Below are 18141 nucleotides of genomic sequence, written 5' to 3' on the forward strand. Positions count from 1 at the left end.
CAGTCTGGAGATCATGTGCTGGTGACACGTGACAGATGACGTGGTCCTATAAAGCCGTTACGGACGGACCTACAACGGCTATCGACGTTGTTGGGCCCCACCAAGATACCACTCTATAGAAAGTGATGTTGATGTCGTCGAAAAAAAAAAGAGATAATAATTAATTAATAATAAAAAGAGATGTCGCGAAGGTCAAAGTCACTTCTTTGCAGTGCAGCGACAAAAGGGCGTACGCCTTCCATTTCAAAGAAATCAGGAAGGTCAACAGCATAATAATGGCCGTTGTTTCTGAGCTTGTTGCGCAGTGAAGTTCTGTTTTTAGAGAGCAGTATAACGAAGCCAACAGCAACAGAAAGGCACCATAGCCGTAGCCATCTTCAGTGCACGATTGGAATCGTGAAGTTGGGAAATTTTTGGAGACGAACTTCCCCAGCAAACATGATTAACATCAATTCAAGATGTGTGCCACAAAATCAACGAAATTGTTGATGATTTAATGTCCATGTGTGAAGGAATGCCTGGAATAATTAGACGTACAGAGACGAACTCATGGCGACGAACACTTGCTGTGGACAGGGGCTTTTCCAGGCTTTTTCCAACCTGTGCTCCAAGTTTTACAACAAAGCATTTATCGTCCCGAATACCTGTGCGATAAAATCTGAGCACGATGCAGTGAACTACACCTATTAAAGTGTCACAACCCCTTTAAAACTCTCTGGTGATATGTTAGTCTGAGGACACGCCAGCTTGTACTTCTATGTCGCTCTCGAATTATCAGCGTAAAGTCATGTTGAAATTTGGGCGACGGCATGTAGCGTGGGGTGCCTCTGATGTGCGTTTTCTCTGCTGAACACTGGAGCACTGCAGTGAAACACGCCCAATATCCGTCACTGCCATGCTTTCCCTTTCCTGCTTGTGGAATGTGTAGCATAGCCATAGAAGGTCATGAATGTTTGATGTCACAGTGAGGTGGATTACCACAGCACTACCACATAAAACAGTGCATTACCACAGCACTATCTATCACGGTAGTTAAACCAAAATGCTCACTAAAACTCAAAACTCAAGCCGCTGCCTTGGTCCCCTGCGCCTAACTCTGCGTCCTCCTAAGGAACTCGGGGAAAGTCGAAAGAAAATGCGGTGCACGCAAATCTGAAGCCCAAATTCGTCGGGCTCATTACTGGAAAAGCACGAGTACCGTTTGAAAAGGGCGCCATAATAATAACTTACAGGAAAATGTACAGATGGCGCCACAGCGCAGTGATGTACACGTCACAAGGCCCGTGACGTGACGTGAACAACGCGCAGAGGTGACGTGTAGCTCGTACAATTTGCTGTTTTGTACTGTATACATTTATAAAACAAAAAGAATCTCGATATATTAAAAAATACATTTGTGAAACACAAAGTAGTAAAATTTTACGAATTCAACACGTGTCTGTGTCGCGCCGCGCGTCGTCTTCTGCTTGGCAACGTGCAAAATGGCTGTCAACGACGTGCTTTCGCTGCTAAATATCGTGAAACATAAGGTTATAGCGTTAGATCCGTTGACAATTGCCGTCTTGTCTGCAGTCATTGTTATTCTCTTAACAACGAGTGAGTGAGGAGCAGCTTTCATAATTTTATGTTGCTATTTCGACACATATTCAATACCTAGTGAACCTTACCATATGTGAAACGCGTTCGGAAGTAATGAAAAGCTGTGCTATGTTCGCTACGCAGTCGAACAGGATGTAAAACAGGTTGAGAAACGCAACATTATATCCGTCTTTTATCGGTTTGACTGTGTTTTCTGTCCAAGAAGCTTTTGAGACGCCTTACAGGCATTACAACATAGTTGTCACTTTTAATACATGCGTACATAGCGCGTACATACATATGACCATAGCCTCCTAGGAGGCCATGGTAGTGTCAAAGTGTTAGTTGAGGCAGTGCTTGTAAGAATTCCAATGAGATTACGCAATGCAATGAGTTTTCTGCAATGCAATGAGCCTGTGTTTCTCTTCAGTTTTGCTACTAAGGAAGACCGCGACTGTACGGCGTGCTGTTCTAATCGTGGGCCTTTCCGACTCTGGCAAGACGCTGCTTTACTCTCAGGTACCAGTCTTCACCTATGCATATTTCATTTCCCCAAGCATTTTGTGATACTTATACCACTATATGACTTCCAGCTCGTGGCACAAAAGAAAGTTGAAACCTACACATCCATGAAGGAAAACAAGTCATCTGTTGATATCCCCAAGAAGGTGAGCATTCCAAAAGTGTGGACAGATTTCATAAGTCATGTTGCGGATGGAAGTGTAATGTGCAATTTTATTGTACCAGTTTTTGTAAATATCCCTTCCAGACTTAATGCGAAGCACCAACTACTCCCCGGTAGCTCGAGAAAACTGCGGAATATATTGAGATGAATAAGAACGAGTAATTTTTAATTTTGTATGGTTTACTGAAATGAATCTGGAAGCTGCAATCACTGACACATATTTTTAACACTCCATACAAGAATTGACAAAAGATCTGACATCTACCGTACCAGCACTATTTTATTTATGGAGCATAGAAAATCCTGTCGTCTACATTGGGTAACCCTGTACGCTGGTGTGCAAAAGTTAAGGGGTTTGAGGAGTTTGATACTTCATATGGGTGGTCAGTAGTTTCCAGTGACACAATATCAATACAAGACAAATACTAATTTTCATGATAATTTTGGGAGATTTCTTAGCCACGTGGGGAGCTGCAATATTGACCATAATGTCACATACATTGTCTGTGCATTTACATTCAACCCACGGTGCCTTCATACTTTATAGAGGTGTAGTGGTTAACACTCTACAGCTCCCATTTATATTACAGGCTCCCCTCAACCTCGTTGACTTGCCTGGAAACAACAGAATAAGAGCTAAATTTTTTGACAACTTCAAATCTCTCGCTCGGTAAGTGCTTCCTCAGTGGTGATACTTTATGTAGGAGGTCGTGCTTTCTGCAAGTGCGTTGTCTCGAAAAGGTGCTTTTTCTTTAAAAAAAAAAGGATAGAATGGCCATAGTGGGAGCTACGAAAAACATGAACCTTTACTGCATTTCGAACCAGTTTCTGTTTTGTTGTTTCATTACGTCATGTCACATGGAATGTTTTTCGTAGTCCCGTTATGCTCCATCGTGTGTCAGCATCAAAAATATGCTGGGAAACAAGAACTGGGTATCCGACACAGGCGCATAAACTGTGGAAGCAGAATGCTCAAGTCCTAGATTTTTGTGTCCTTTGGAAATACCATGTTTTCTGGTGTATAAACGGGCCCCCCTAAGCACGGGCTGAATTTAGAAAAAGTTTTATGTGTAACGCGCACCACAATGTTGGCACAAGCTTCTGTACTGCCACCAGTAGACACAATAATCCAAGGCGGTGTACCAGATATTCATATCCTTTATTTAAAACACATTCAATCAAAAACTCCGATGCAAGAGAGTCAGTGTTGTAGTATACTTCAGTCTCCCCTCCGCTTTCGGTTTCGCACTCCTTCTTAATCATGCAAGCCTTCTGAAATGAATTCAGGATTATTGACTGCTCATTGCTGAACAGCATCTAATGCTTTCTGGGCCCAGGTGGCTACCTCGGAGTAGGATGCTCGTTTTCTATGTCCGATCTTTGTATAATCGTGTTCGCAGTCAATCATCTGACTTGTTGATTACCTAATGTTCTCAGAAGTCTGATATTCAGTCCCCATTCTTTGTGCTAAGTGCATCAGAACTCCAACAGGGATTCCAAAAAAAGTTAATTTAACCGATATTTCACTGCACTGATCCCATGCTTTTCATGGACGGCCTTGCATATGCTTTTCAGCTCTTTGTATAGAGCATATGCTCATAGTCTTATTCGCATTCCTTTCAGAGCCGTCATCTTTGTTGTGGACAGTTCCAGCTTCTCTCGAGATGTCAGGGACGTTGCTGAGTAGGTATTTTTAAAAAGCACTTTGTTGTCTGAAAAAAATATCAATGTTTCTTCGTTTGGCTCATCCTTCGTACTGTGTTACTCTTGTACCACTTCTGTGACCATTCAGGATATAAGTTGGTAAACCATCCAAAGAGCAACCACCATAATATCGCATGTATAACACGTGGATTATCTGTGTCAGATAAAAGGTACACGTGACCCTTTGTGGCACTTCGACATAATTGGGCTTTTGGAACGGAATGAGGGTGCTAGCTCCGAATTTAGCGTGTATCGCGATCAAGTATTCGTCAATTCTTATAAACTCCGTAGATGCTGGAAGATTCATCAGCAGGTATAAAATGATTGTAGGCGACAGACGTCATACCCTGTCAGAGGGGAGAACACAGGATGTCGTGTAATGCTGAGCCACAACAGTGCTTTGAATGTGTAATTTTATAAAATATTTTTGTTTCCTCATATCCAAGAAAATAGTGTTTCCTGTTTCAAGTATAGAACTCTCATAGCAACTAGAAACCAAGCCAGCGAAGGGGGCATCTTAACATGTGAGCCGCCATGATCGATAACGGTAGGCCTAGCGTGTTACGAACGGTGTCTCCTACGAGTTCCGTGCACTGTTCTTTCACGTCTCAGCAAGCACACAGGTGATGGCAGACAAAACAAATGCACTTTGCACACAGCATGTAACACGTAGCCCAGCAGAAGCGACTTGCATTGGATTGGATTGGATATTGGATTGGATTGGACCAAGCGACACAGGTGGATTGGTGTGCCAAACGCACCTGGTCTTCACAGGTGGAAAGGCCGAATCCAGAATATCGATCATGGCGCCTCCCGGACTTGGACATTGGGAGAGGGCCTTACCTCCGTGCAACTCATTTGCTCTCCCCCATCACTCTCTCCCCCGGCTTTTCTTCTAGCTTCTCTCCTTATGATTTCTGTGATTTCAAGCAGCCGTAGACTCCTCGCCGCAGAAAATCGGGGAATTTACGAGTCGGTGCCGCAAAATTTTGAATTTGCCGCAGCAGAAAACCAGGGGCCTTACTTATGCCCTCCTAGTGGTTGGCTTTATAAACTTTCCCTAGCATTGTCTGTTTAGGAAGTATCACATTCCATTCTACAAGCAGACAGTGTTTTTCAAGCAGTTATATTTTCAATTTTCAGGTTGCTATACAGTCTCCTGTGTGATGGTGCTATCTCCCAACATTGCCCACCATTCCTGATAGTTTGCAATAAGCAAGGTAAAGACATATACAAGCATACTGTCATTCTAGCACAGTTGCCAGACAGGTTTGGTAAAAAGATGCTTCAATCTTGTTGCACTTCTTGCTGACATGAACCAGCTAGCAACATGTGCCATTCGCGGAGCACAGCGATGGATAAAGTGCTGATGGCTGTGTCCGTGCACGTGTAATACTAATTGCAGTATTGTCCAGCTATACGTTTTTTTGCATTGGCAAATACTATTCAGTGGGCAATCCTGCTTATGTACCTGGTTGCATCTGTTGCCAGTAAGGGGTACAAAGGAGTGATGTAGCCAGCAACTTTTTAGGAGGAGGATTCTCACCTCTTTTCCTCCTCGACTATGCTACAGATCTGAAAAACAGAGGTCCGTACTTACTCAGAGGTTTGCATGTGTGGCAAAATATGCTAAAATTTCAATGCTGTCTTGTATCCACAAAGAGTTTTGTGCGATAGACACGAATAAATTAAACTGGCACGGTAGAGCTACGTCTTCAAAGTAGTTCCGCCCCAGGCAGATAATATCAGCACCTCTGTTGAGGACCATTCCTGCTGTTGTAGTTAGTGCCTAATGACGATCCTAAGTTTTATTGCACTTTTGCAGACGAAGCCATGGCCAAATCATCAAAGGTGGTCCAGTCACAGCTGGAAAAGGAAATGTAAGTTGAACAGAACACTGTTAACGCACATGCACATTGTGGAGACTATACGAAAGATACCTGCATCATGTTAGTTGTTTATACTTGAAATTTGCTGGTACATGAAGCATTGCGCAGCATGTGTGCGCATGATGTGATACAAAAGGGGATGACCCGCCAGCTGGCCTCAGTCACTGCCCCTTACCGACGTCGAGACTGTTAGCATTTGGCATGTCGTGTCGCATCTTTTGCTCGTGGGACAAAATGCTTCCTTGCCGTATGCACTTGAACTACTAGCATAGTGGGTGTGAGACTACGCAAAATTCACTATTCAGGCATGTCTTGTTTCGGAAATAGGTTTATACTGTATTTACTCGCATATTGGACGCACTTGCGTACCGAGCGCACTCCCAACTTGAGCATCAAAATGTTGGTACTTCTTCGTTCCCCTCACGTTGAACGCACCCCAACTTGCATGCAACTTGCTTGCAAAGCATGCTGGTGGGCTCTGTCAGCCTAGCAGTTGACGTGTTTTTCCCCCTTCTCACCCACCACAGCAAAATATAACCTCGAACCAGTCCTCTCTTGATGTCACGTTTGTAAACAGAGGGTCATTTATAGCGCAGTCACCGAGAAAGAGTGCCTGGTGCCAGAGTGGGGAACGACGTATATATAGAGGAAAGGCGATTTGGCGTGGGAGAATCGCGAGAATGAGAGGACAGCCGCGACGCGAAGGAGAATCGCAACTTTAAATTCCAGAGAGATCGTTGTGGATATACTGGAATTAAACGGGAGCTTCCCAGAGTATTGAACTCACCCCCTCAATGGTGCTTACCTCCCCTCTCTTGAAATTTCTCCACACCACTATCCCCCTAGCAGTTTCAGCATATATAGTCGTATTTAACTTAAGAAGGAACGAAATCTAGTCTATTGACTACATACGCCTTTGGGGATAAGGAGACTCAATAGTGTGCCGGGAGAAATACTTGAGCGCCACCATGTGCCATACATAGGAGAGCGCACTTTCTGCTGCAGCGTAATGTCATGCGGCCAGTCTTAACAGCCGATACGGAAGCAGAATGAGTGTGATGGATTACATCATCTGGTGCAGGGAGAGAGCGCGACTTCTCTACGTTCGGCCATTCTACCTGCGGCGCAGTAATATTTTGAGAGCCGACGGACTAGATATTTCTTCCCTTATTAAGTTGAACGTGACTATAGGGGAAAAATCTCACTAAAAATGACTAGCAACATTCTCAGTTTGCCCATTTCTTGTACGTGTGACATAATTTTTTAAAATGCTTACGTGAATAAGCATCCCATTGGCGTTCTGTGAGTTGAGGTGTATGTGCTGTTTCCATAACAGTACAATATCTGTACTTGTTCACATGGCAGGCAAACTGTGGCAACTTTCCTTCAATTGATATTAAAGAATAATATGGAGAGAAATTGCACATTACAAGGGCCAGAAATTGAAATTGTGTATATGTAAAAATGGAACCAGGAATATATTTGCGCCCGTGATGGGCACTTACCACGTTCGTGTAGATGAGGAGCTCCCTAAACTTACCGTCCTGTTGTCACGTACATTTTAGAGCATTCACAGCTTGTTTTCCACCATGGCTGTGATATCCTCTTCCAACAGGGCCATGTAGCGGTCTCCGATATAAACATTTCGTTTTTGGCTGTGGCATATTACGCAAGGATGATGATGGTATCTGACAAGTAACATATGCTAGGGGTCTTTCAACCGCACACCCTTAGAAATCGCTACCTTCCTTCGGAGAGGCCATAAGTGAATGAGTGTCGCTGACATCCTGCATGGAGAATCATCGCAGGTAGCGTAGTGCCATGCTGTTTGCAGACAAATTTTCAGTGAGAAGTGAGGCCTCAAAGCTGCTTGCCGTGGTCTCACAACCCCGATTATGTCGTGCTTGTAGGTTGGGCCCAGCCTTCAACATTACACCACACCGCTCATGGATGCTTTTTCATATGTGTTTTTATAAATTGAATTCCACAGTGGCCAGATCTTGTATAGCAAAAATACTGTGTGTGGTGGCACATGGTGAACTGCTTGATTCATGAAGTAGGGCTTCAAGCAGTGCTGAATTCCTTATCTGCATGTACATAGCTTAGCAACCCAATCAATGGTGGCTAATCTGGTTACTTTCTAATGCCATCTCTTCAGTTGTGGTTGGTATAATAATGAATGCCTCACTCATACCCCTTATCAAAAAGACAGCCCCATAAGAAACCCCTCTAGAAACAAGGAATTTTGTTGTAAAACGTGGATTAGGCATCTTCGGGTTCTAGAGTGCTGAACTCTGTACGAAGCAAGGTACTAAAAGAGGGTTCCTCCCTTGCTAATGCGTGGCATCTGCTTTCCTTCTCCAGGAATGTCCTGCGTTCAACCCAAGTGTCAGCCCTAGAATCCACCGAAGGACAGTCAAACAATAATACATTCTTAGGAAAACGAGGCAAGGACTTCCAGTTCATGGACCTCAAGCCAATCGCTGTGGACTTTGTGGAGTTCAGTGCAGCCGCACCTGAAGAGTCCCAGTTAAGCTGCCTTCGAAGTTGGCTGGCAAAGGTTGCCTAATGTAATTTATATTTCTACTTAAAGCGTTCTACTTGGGTACCATAGGAATTAATTAACGCATTCTTAAAATGTAAGGCTTTATTTCATTCATAGCCACCCTTCAGAACAGTGCAGCAAAGTCTGCAAAGGAGTCCGCTCTCCGTTGCACTCGTAAATCTGAAAATCTAATATCACATGAGAAACATCTTGCAAGCCGTGAATAGATGCCATTTCCCTCATCTCGCAGCCTTCTGTCACATCGCAGGTGTGAAATGCGACACCCCTGTTGTCGTCTGTTAGCAAATGCAGAGAGGCCAGGACAGGCTGATGGTCTTTGCTTGAAAGCACACTATGATAGCACTCTTCCCCAGCCTTGATACAATCTGAAAAGTGTGGGAGGAGACATGTTTAGGGTTGCTAAATGTCACACACACATTGTGCATTAACTGGTACAGTGCAATCCCGTTAATTCGAACTGACGCTCAGGTTGCATCACAACCGTGTACTTGAATGGGGGGGAAATGCCTGGTAATTCGAACGCATAAACATACGCAATGGTACAGTTGCCTAGCTGTGCGTTGCTCGCATGTCAGTGACACGTTTGCTCATTAAGTAGTAAGTTCACTTATTATACTTATAAGACTGAAAGGCAATGCCTGTGCTGCAAGAAGTGAATCACTGCAATGGTGTGTGCAAACACGACTGGCGTGGAAGGATGTCACTGATGCATAGACTGCAGAGCAAGGACGCCTCTTGTTGATTGCAGCTAGTATGCATTGCCAGAGTATCAGGCCCTCATTCAGAGAGACTCCGCTTTCTTTGAACAAACCTTCAGTCCCTTTCCAATTCCAATTAACCAGATTGCACTTTGTAGCTGGTATATGATGGCAGCAATTTGACAACATATGCATCACAAGTTGTACAATAGTTGCTCATCATCATCATCATCTTAACACAGTGCAAACCATAACTGAAGATATTGGTTGTGTTCATTTATTCAACTTGCACGACCCATGAGTTGGAGTCGTTACGTGTGAGTGTCATCATCATACGTCATCGACTCCAGCGACCTGCATCGAGGAGGGAGTCGCTGAGAGTCGACTCTCGAGCACCCGTAGTGTTGAATCCTCGAATTTTAGAGCGGGAGTCAGTGCCAGGGTGATGAGGTCACGAGAGGCACGCCGCAGCATTTTCGTCCACCAAGAGTGGGCTCTCGTGTCGAATAAATGAACACAAACATTGTGTGTGACTGTCCATTCCATTCCACACTGTCACTTCAGTTACCCTGCAGTTACCTCCCCGCCCTCAGTGCTGTATGTTGTACAAACGTTTAAAACTTACCACGTGCGTTAACTAGCAGACGCTCGGCTAAAAATCAAACAGCGTCGGCCATCATCTTGCGGAAGTCTGAGAGAAGGTTGTAATCGGGGTCGTCGTCTATGTCGACCAAGTCCTCTGCAGAACCATGCCGACGAAAGCTCGAGTTGTAACGGTACAGGGACAGCGGACATGGCAGAAGCTCGGGCATCACAGAGTGGTGGGTGATAAGGGACGTGAGTGTAGTGAATTCCTTGGTGAAGCCCTGGAAAAAGAAAAGGTCCTTGCGTAAAATGAAACGTTATTTTTTACTTAGAACTAGGGTTTTGGGTTTGCAGAGTTTGCCACTGGTTTATTTTTTTGCATATTCTGAAGGAGTTTATTGCTTTACCACCGAGTTAATACACACACAAAAAAGGAGAAAAGGTGACGGCTACCTTGCAAAACCAGGAACCCAACCTATAACACTACTCTATCAGTCAAGCATGAATGGGCTGGTATGCTGTGCTAGGAAAATAACTGTTCTTTGAAGTTTTCTTTTTTTTTTTGTGCCAAATGCTGTATTTTGTACTGTGAAGTGGAATACCATTAATAGGCCCCTTGCACATTATATCATTGCTCCCATTCCATTGGCTCTCCTCTTGGGAGATAATAGTTTTCACAGAATCTGATTACTGCATTTGCTCATAACACAGCCATTCAAAAGGCAGAAATGTGTACACAGGAGTAGGTAATGAACTTAAAGAAACTTCGACTGCTGTGCTTGTAACTGAGCAGGTGTAACTACGGGTCTCTGGTGTCTCAACTCACGTCATGCCATTTCATCCAACCTGTAGATCATTTTCTATGACATCACATTTCATGGCATGTCAGTGTGGTGGTAATGATAGAGTCACATCATCACAGTGTTGTATACTTCTTCGTTGGTGCCTAATACCGCTCTGAACAAATATTCTATGTAGGCATACCATTGCTACAACTACCGGTTAATGTGGCACATTACAAATCATCACAGATGTGAAAGTTTGAGCGAATGTGCATTACCACCCATGTCTCAGTGAATATCTATGGAAATAAATGTAGCAAGAAAAGATTCCCTACCTTGATCTTGTAGCCCTTGTTGGTGTGCATGATGAGGTAGTGTGAAATGCCCGTTGGTTGAAAGCTCCTCGGAACCCTCAAGGAGAGGGCGAAACAGCCAGGCTTTGTTGTACTTTTCCTTACCATGAAGGACCCAATAGGTTCTTGTCCAAGTACTTCCAGTGCAATCTCTCTGCAATGTCGACATAGGAACAGTTAGCCTTCCAGTGCCAGTTGTAGAAAACTGTTCTGAAGATCTTATCTTAACTGAGTGATTACTTATATAAATCATGTAAATTGTATCTGACTAAGCCATTGCTCAAACCAAAGCCAATTGTCATATAAGATGGCCTGTTTTCTGATGCTAAATGCATGAAGTCTGTCATGCATGCTGAGGGTCTTGATGCATTGAAAAAAAATAAATAAATAAATAAATAAATGATTTTAAATTTTCCTACAGGTGTAGCCCATCTCACCTTGGGATGCCTGCTTGGAACCAGGGAGCACCTCGCAGCTCTTGTTCCTCGTTGAGGTTACCACTTAGGGAATCATGCCTGAAATTAACGGACCTCACTGAGTCATACCACGACAGCCCTAAATCATATAAATCAAAGCAAGCAGTGGTTCACTGACAATGCCACATGCTGAATATGGATTGCTCGCGAATCTGTATTGTATGATTAGTTCATAATAGGGGGAAATGAAAAAGAGAAGTACACGTATTATATTCATTGTGCTCTGATAGCCCAGCAAAAAGGGGTAGGATAGCCACCTTTTTTGAGGTGAAGCCTTTTACATGGGATTTACAGATGCGATGCCATATTTGTGCAGTATGTTACCGCCGCACGGTCGGTATCTCGTAAAGCGTGCTTCACCTAGAGCGTATAAGCTTTAGGTGAAGCCAACCTGCGCTTGCTGCGGCAGTCCTGCGAAGCGCGCTTCACCAAATGCTTGGAACCGTGAGGTGAAACAAGTTCATGAAGAGCTCCGCGTGAGCAACGATGGTATTCGCCTCGAGATCGAACAATGTCGTCACCATGCGCAGCTCCGTGAACTGCCCTTAGTGGGGATGCGCGGCCTGAGCCGGAACTTTCGCATCGTGCTCGAAAACATGCGTAGAAGGTTGAGTTTCTGGACATTTGAGCTTTTAACATCGTACACATCGTAGTTACTTAGGTACAGCTCTTTGCGGACTTGGTTTCACAAGTCCTTTCTTTTCAGGAGTATCTTCTTTCAACATATGCAAATGCTGAAAATGCTGTTCGGTATTGACCGCTGACGTGCATTAGGGAAGTCAAAATACCTTCCTGGGCAGTCGCTGGTTTTCATCTAGATTACTTCTTTCTCGATTCTCTGCGCATAAATCTTCCGTCAAAGATCGAGGCAGTCCTCGGAACAATGGGTGATGAAGACGAAAACGGAGGAAATCGACGAAAGAATCGGAGGAGGAGGACGAGAGTGACGGGATGATCAACGAGGGCCGGAAGCGCGAACGGAAGTCCCTTTCGCGAGTGCGCGCAGTCATGTTCGCGCATTCGCGAACAATGGCTCGACGCGGGGAGTACAACATAGATTCGAAATGATTGTTGCGGTGGCATCGACCGCGTTCCAGCAGATAACGTTCTCGACCGGCATGAGCAGACGCGGCGAAATTGGAAGTCGGTTCGCTTCGTTAAGGGCAGGGGGAGGTGCCCTACTCCCATAATGCATGTTTTCATCGCCACCTTCTTTGATGATTTGTGTCGTGATCCATGTACAGTGTATTCACCCGAGCGACATACCTGCAGAATATTCTCGAGGAAGAAGCAGCAGAAAACTGCTAACGGGGAGGGGGATGTTCCTCCTTGTCTAATGTTGAACATTCGCGCGGCGCAGGAGTACCGGTAGTGACGTACTCCGCACATAGCAGACGACGCCACTGACCTTGTCGTCTGCTACGGAATATCTTGTGGCTGCGCCGCAGCAATACCGGTAGTGACGTAGAGCGCGCGTAGCAGACGACGCCACTGACCCTGTCGTCTGCTACTGAATATCTTGTGGCTGCACCGCAGCATATTTCCCACTAAAAGACATGACTTTCAGTGCTCACGTGACAGCAGAAAGTTGTGACGTTTTACGCATCTTCCGCTAGAACATTCTCGAGAATGTTGCTCGTGCGAACACACGAATAGCAGACGCTAGAGAGCTTTGCGGTGCCAAAATTCAATTTTTGTGAGTATCAGACCGGTCTTTACCTTTGTGGTGGAGCTGGTGTTGGAAAGATACTCTTCTTTGCGTCCATCGGTAGAGGCAGCGTTCGACTGGGCGTCGCGTCGGTGCCAGGAGGCGGCCGTAACACAGGCGAAAGATTTTGGTCAGTGCTCGTTGTCGATGTCCGCTTACTGCTGGTTTCTGCGGGGAGGTCGACGGTGTATCCTCCGGCACCGTGACAGCCCTCGTCGCGGGAACCATTCGTGGACCACGTGTCGGTGTCCGTGCTGTGCGCGGCACCCGCACGAGTGGAGTTGCTCTGGAAAATAAGTAGCAACAAGAACGCGTTTAAGGTTGCACAGGAATGTTGAGATAGTGCTCTTGGGTACAGGGCCACTGTTCCTTACCGATTCAGTAGACGCGTCGCCGTTGTGTGAGCCGGTTTTCCTTTCGCCTGCTGCGGCCTCCCCAACCACAGACGCCGTGGTCTTCTCCCATACATTGGCAATGAGCTGGACGCCATTAGCTTGCCAACTGTCTTCCATCTTCTTGCCCAATGGTGGCTTATCCGTGAGCTTCCGACAGCAGTTGAACTCCGTTGGGGAGCTGTTGTCTTCGTTACTAGACGGCGACCAGAGCCCCGTGTCGCCACTGGGCGTTCTCCGTAGCTCACTCAGGGGAAGGAAATGCCTCGGACTTCCAGGCAAAGATGCGGAAGCTGCTGTTCGAACATCGTTGAAGAGGTTGTTTTCTTTCCGTCGCGTGTTGACGGCGTTGTTTAGCTGCTGCTGAACGGCATGTCCATTCTGATCTACGAAGCTGTCGACCATTGGTTCTCGGTGCTTCGTTCGGCCCGCAACTTTCTTTGCCTAAAACAGGAAAATCGAACCCGAGATATAATTTTTTGTGACTTCCAATCAATGCTTACAGAAAACCGTCGTAAAGCCGTCATAGCGAAGGAGGCCGTGTCAAACACGACAGGTAACTGACAGGTCTACGCTCGGGCTTCTGCGCAGAGCACTAGTGAGCGCAACCGTTAATCACAGACAAATTGTCAATTTCTGAGAAGGAAGTAACGAAAGACCTGTTGAAGCTGCAAGGCTACGCGGAACCCTTTTTGCAGGATGTACCGTGACGTGTGTGACATTCCAGTATAACGATGACAGGCCCCCTTAGACGCGTAGCATGTTTCCTTTTTTTTTTCGTCGTCGAAAACGCCGAAGCTTCTCGTGCCAGAGGATGACATGGACATGCTCTCTGCAGCCATATTCGAAACACGACAAAAAGAAGAAGAAAAGAACGCTCTGACAACTTGACAGTTGGAGGGTGTCAGGGACACACTGTTGTCGCGTAAATGGGACACGAAAGCGGCCTCGAATTCCAGCAGCTTGTTCAGCAGGTGTTGACAGGAAAGGCTTACGAGGGCGATTTGTGCGCAACCGAAATTCGATTCTCTCCTTCGATTTCGGCCTCGCGCGCAAACTCTTCAATTGTTCCTGAGCCGAATTTGACGACCTCTTTCATAGAGACTGTTTATGTACGGGGGTTGGTGTGTGTAGCGCCGGTAACGAGTGGATTTCTGCGGGGCATCTAGGAACGGCCCTTTGATAATCCACCTGGCTTAGAGCCCCGATGAGTCCGTTGGACGAGAATGGAATCGTTCTAGCGAATGGGCGGATTTCGCCCGCGGGGTTTCGCGCGCGCAGCGGTGCGTCCGGGCGGAATCCGCAGTACTGTCTACGGAATACTCGCTCGGTAAGTTTCATTAGGAAACCTGAAAGCATGGGTTCGTGTTCGCCGTAAACAGCAGCTGTGTACATATTATTCGGTGCTTACGAATTTACTTTTCGCATATATTGTCTAGGGAGTCCTATATATATATATATGTATATATATTGATTTATGATGATTTGCAGTGATTATGTATGTATGTTTCGATTATTAACATTATCTACAGATCGCCTGTATTACAGGCGCAAGTGGTGCTTTCGTGTGTGTGCGTCTGTGTGCGTACTTTATATATATATATAGAGAGAGAGAGAGAAAGAGAGAGTTATGAAGGAATGAAAGGCAAACAACGAAGGTAGGGAAGTAAAAAAGGGGGTGATTTATTACAATTTGAACTAATAGAAAGGTATCTAGGTGTATGGTCAACGTTGCGGCGGAAGCTCCGCCTTCGTCAGGACTTCGCTTAGTCCTGACAAAGGCGGAGCAACGTTGACCATACCCCTACCTACATTTCTATTAGTTTAAATTCTAATAAATCCCCAATAGAAATGTAGGTAGGGGTATGGTCAACGTTGCTCCGCCTTCGTCAGGACTAAGCGAAGTCCTGACGAAGGCGGAGCTTCCGCCGCAACGTTGACCATACACCTAGATACCTTTATATTAGTTCAAATTGTAATAAATCACCCCCTTTTTTACTTCCCTTTCCTTCGTTATTTGCCTTTCATTCCTTCTTAACTGCATGTATTTACTTCGTTGCCTTCTGAACTTTTATTCTTCTGCATGTTTAAATATATATATATATATATATATATATATAAACCGCTGTTAGACTGATAACCAGATGACGTTGCCTCGTAGCATCAATTCATAATTAAAAGCGGTAATTACGCACCGCACCGTGCTACGTGCGTTCTCGTCTGTTGTAGTTAAAAAAGAGAACGGCTTCGCCGAATGTTTTTACCGTGTTTAATTACGAGGCGGCTGTAATTCCACACACAACACTTTATGTATGGAAGATACAATGGTCACCAAGGTACACAGTACAGTAAGTCTGCACAACCTGCGAATGCCCCACCGACTACTGGAGCAACTCTTTATAGTAGTTTGCTATAAAGCGCAAGAGTATACGGTGTCCAAACGTAACCATTCATGGGGTATCGACGCCTCGTCGTGCATGGTTGAGACGTATAGCCAACAAGCCACGCCGTCCTTTGGTAGAACAGGACGGAATTTTGGGCTATGGGGCTAACGAGGTGCGGAGAATAGCATCCATGTCTCCACCATATATTGGTGAGTGTGTACCGTTACCCGATTCGCTGCCGCCAACGACAGATGCCCGAACATTTTTCACGATCGTCGCTCGCCCCATTAAACGACCGTTTATCTTCAGAGTTCCTGCAGCCTTTAATTTCGCTTCTTTGTATGGGCAGAAGTTGGGTTCACAGTCCCTCTCTCGCGTTACCGTATACAGGCGGGCGGACCCAGTATTCGGAATTTCTGAATTAGCGGTCACTGAGCCAGTCGACATACGGCTTAACGCTCGCGTCTTCTTTTGGAACGACAAACTAAAAAACTAAAAAAGGTCAATGCACTATATTTGATTCTGCCCTTTAGCATGATACTCAAGAAATGTCAGTGTGTTTCCCGAAAGCTCGACACTGTCGGAAGTAAAGTTGTTATGGAGTACGTAATTTTACGTAATTCTACGTAATACACGTAGTAATTTTAGTACGTACCTAAGATCGGCGGCAGCACAGGTGCCAAATCTAAAATGCTGAAACTCTGATACAGACATATGCACACTGACGACGTGTGAATGTACGTGAAATTTCACAGTGTATTTTTTTTGTGTGTGTGTTGCTGCTCCAATTTAATTTTACTTCATTCCGACACAGGTGTTACTTTATCCCGGTAGAGAAACAACATCAAACGCGTTACGGTTAGACAGCCCTGTTAACCGGATGGCCCTTGCTTTCGTAAACTGGCTTTCACCTCATGCTTTCAAGCGTTAGGTGAAGCCAACTAGCAAGTGCCGTGACTTTTTTTAAAGGGATGCTTAACCTAAAGCTTAGAAGCGTGAGGTCTTAGAAATGAAGCTATAGTCGTCCTGTTCGTATGTCTGTGTCTTCGTTACTGCTTCGAGGTGAGCGGAGCCAATTTGTAGCTACCGTGACTATTCCTTGAAGCGTGCTTCACCTAGTGCTTGAAAGCGTGAGGTGAAGCAGACTTGCGGTTGTTGTGACAACCCTCCAAAGCATGCTTCACCAAGCGCTTGGAAACGTGTAGGTGAAGCTAACTTAAAATTCGTGTGGCAATCCTGTAAAGCGTCCTTCACCTAGTGCTTGGCAGCGTGAGGTGAAGCAGATACGCACAATCGACGCCAAACGGAAAGAATACTCTTGTGATTCCCACTTCCTATGTACAGGGCCGAATCGCAGTAAAAATGTTATTGAGCACCCCCACCGCAGGAAATATTCCTCGTTCAGCGAGGTAAATTTCCTGGAAGCTTCCACGAGTCAACTGCCAAGTGAGAACACGGTGCCCTTTTTCGAAAATGCGATTTTCCGCCTTTTCGGCACGATTTTTCCCTAGAAACCAGTAGTGCTACTCGCTACTACAGCGCACGTCGTAATCCAATCAGGACGCACAGAAGACGCCCACACACACAAAAAAAATATTCTTTCGCTCGATGAAATCGCATCGCTGTATTTTTTATTTTTGACGAGAAAAGTCGCGTTTAATTTCGCGTCGCGCTAGATGATCCCAACAAGATTATCGTGAAACCCGCCGCTGTTGAGCCCCTTAGCGCTGACGATGAAGCGTCGACGTTTCGATTAACTGAACGCGAGCGATCCTGCCTCGGGACAACTGGCGGTTTACAGACTGGCGAGCGTTAACAAAAGCGCCGTTAACGAGCTTGGCATTGGAGGATTAGAAACGCACGCCTCCATAAGAACAGAGACGCGTGCGTTCTTCCGAGGGAGCGATTGACGGCAAAACGAAATCTGAAACACGGTAGATTGGGTTAAAGAGTACGTCGTTCTTACGTCGTTCTCTTCGTTAACTTTCTGAGAACGGAAATTATACACGCTTCGTTGTGCGTGGCATGATAAAAAATAAATAAAAATAAAAGTTTTTCTGGCGTCAACGAAATCTGCGCGTTACGAAAAAGGTTGGCGTCAGCGTCATGGAAAACGAAACAGAGAATGGAGAGTTTTACTACATCGTACGCTATCCCTTACGTGCGCAAAGGCGATAGTGTACGATACACTAAGACTCATTAGAGAGCTTTAGTACATCGTACGCTATCGCCTTTGCGTACGGAAGGGATAGTGTTGATGGTTCTGCGCACGCTCACAACAGAAAGAGAGCTTCGCGCAGTGCGCAGAACCACCCGTGCTATCCCCTACGTACGCAAAGGC

At 45.4% G+C, this 18141-nt stretch overlaps 2 protein-coding genes across 4 annotated transcripts in view; one reads left to right on the top strand and one right to left on the bottom strand.

Annotated features, from left to right (window-relative positions):
- Positions 1 to 1450: 1450 nt before the first annotated feature.
- On the top strand, positions 1451 to 11524 carry LOC135369690 (signal recognition particle receptor subunit beta-like). Of its 2 annotated transcripts, XM_064603199.1 has the most exons (9): positions 1451 to 1596; positions 2009 to 2097; positions 2172 to 2246; positions 2854 to 2933; positions 3887 to 3946; positions 5111 to 5187; positions 5793 to 5847; positions 8221 to 8426; positions 11262 to 11524. In XM_064603199.1, exons 1-8 carry the CDS (start codon positions 1482 to 1484, stop codon positions 8423 to 8425), a joined length of 756 nt encoding a protein of 251 aa, XP_064459269.1. In that variant the 5' UTR covers positions 1451 to 1481; the 3' UTR covers position 8426; positions 11262 to 11524. The 2 variants fall into 2 exon arrangements, with proteins under 2 accessions (XP_064459269.1, XP_064459268.1); XM_064603198.1 differs by lacking the exon at positions 11262 to 11524 and having other exon boundaries at positions 8221 to 11255.
- The window catches only part of LOC135369689 (uncharacterized), an 80398-nt gene continuing 70748 nt past the window's right edge, over positions 8492 to 18141 (bottom strand). For both annotated transcript variants that reach the window (XM_064603196.1, XM_064603197.1), the window contains 6 exons: positions 13399 to 13860; positions 13036 to 13310; positions 11278 to 11355; positions 10823 to 10994; positions 9746 to 9986; positions 8492 to 8787 (listed from right to left, as the gene is read on the bottom strand). In XM_064603196.1, coding sequence (XP_064459266.1) covers positions 9780 to 9986; positions 10823 to 10994; positions 11278 to 11355; positions 13036 to 13310; positions 13399 to 13860 — 1194 coding nt within the window. In that variant the 3' untranslated portion in view covers positions 8492 to 8787; positions 9746 to 9779. The remainder of the gene's footprint in view (positions 8788 to 9745; positions 9987 to 10822; positions 10995 to 11277; positions 11356 to 13035; positions 13311 to 13398; positions 13861 to 18141) is intronic.

This window comes from Ornithodoros turicata, chromosome 10 (assembly GCF_037126465.1).
Source record: "Ornithodoros turicata isolate Travis chromosome 10, ASM3712646v1, whole genome shotgun sequence".
NCBI lineage: Eukaryota > Metazoa > Arthropoda > Arachnida > Ixodida > Argasidae > Ornithodoros > Ornithodoros turicata.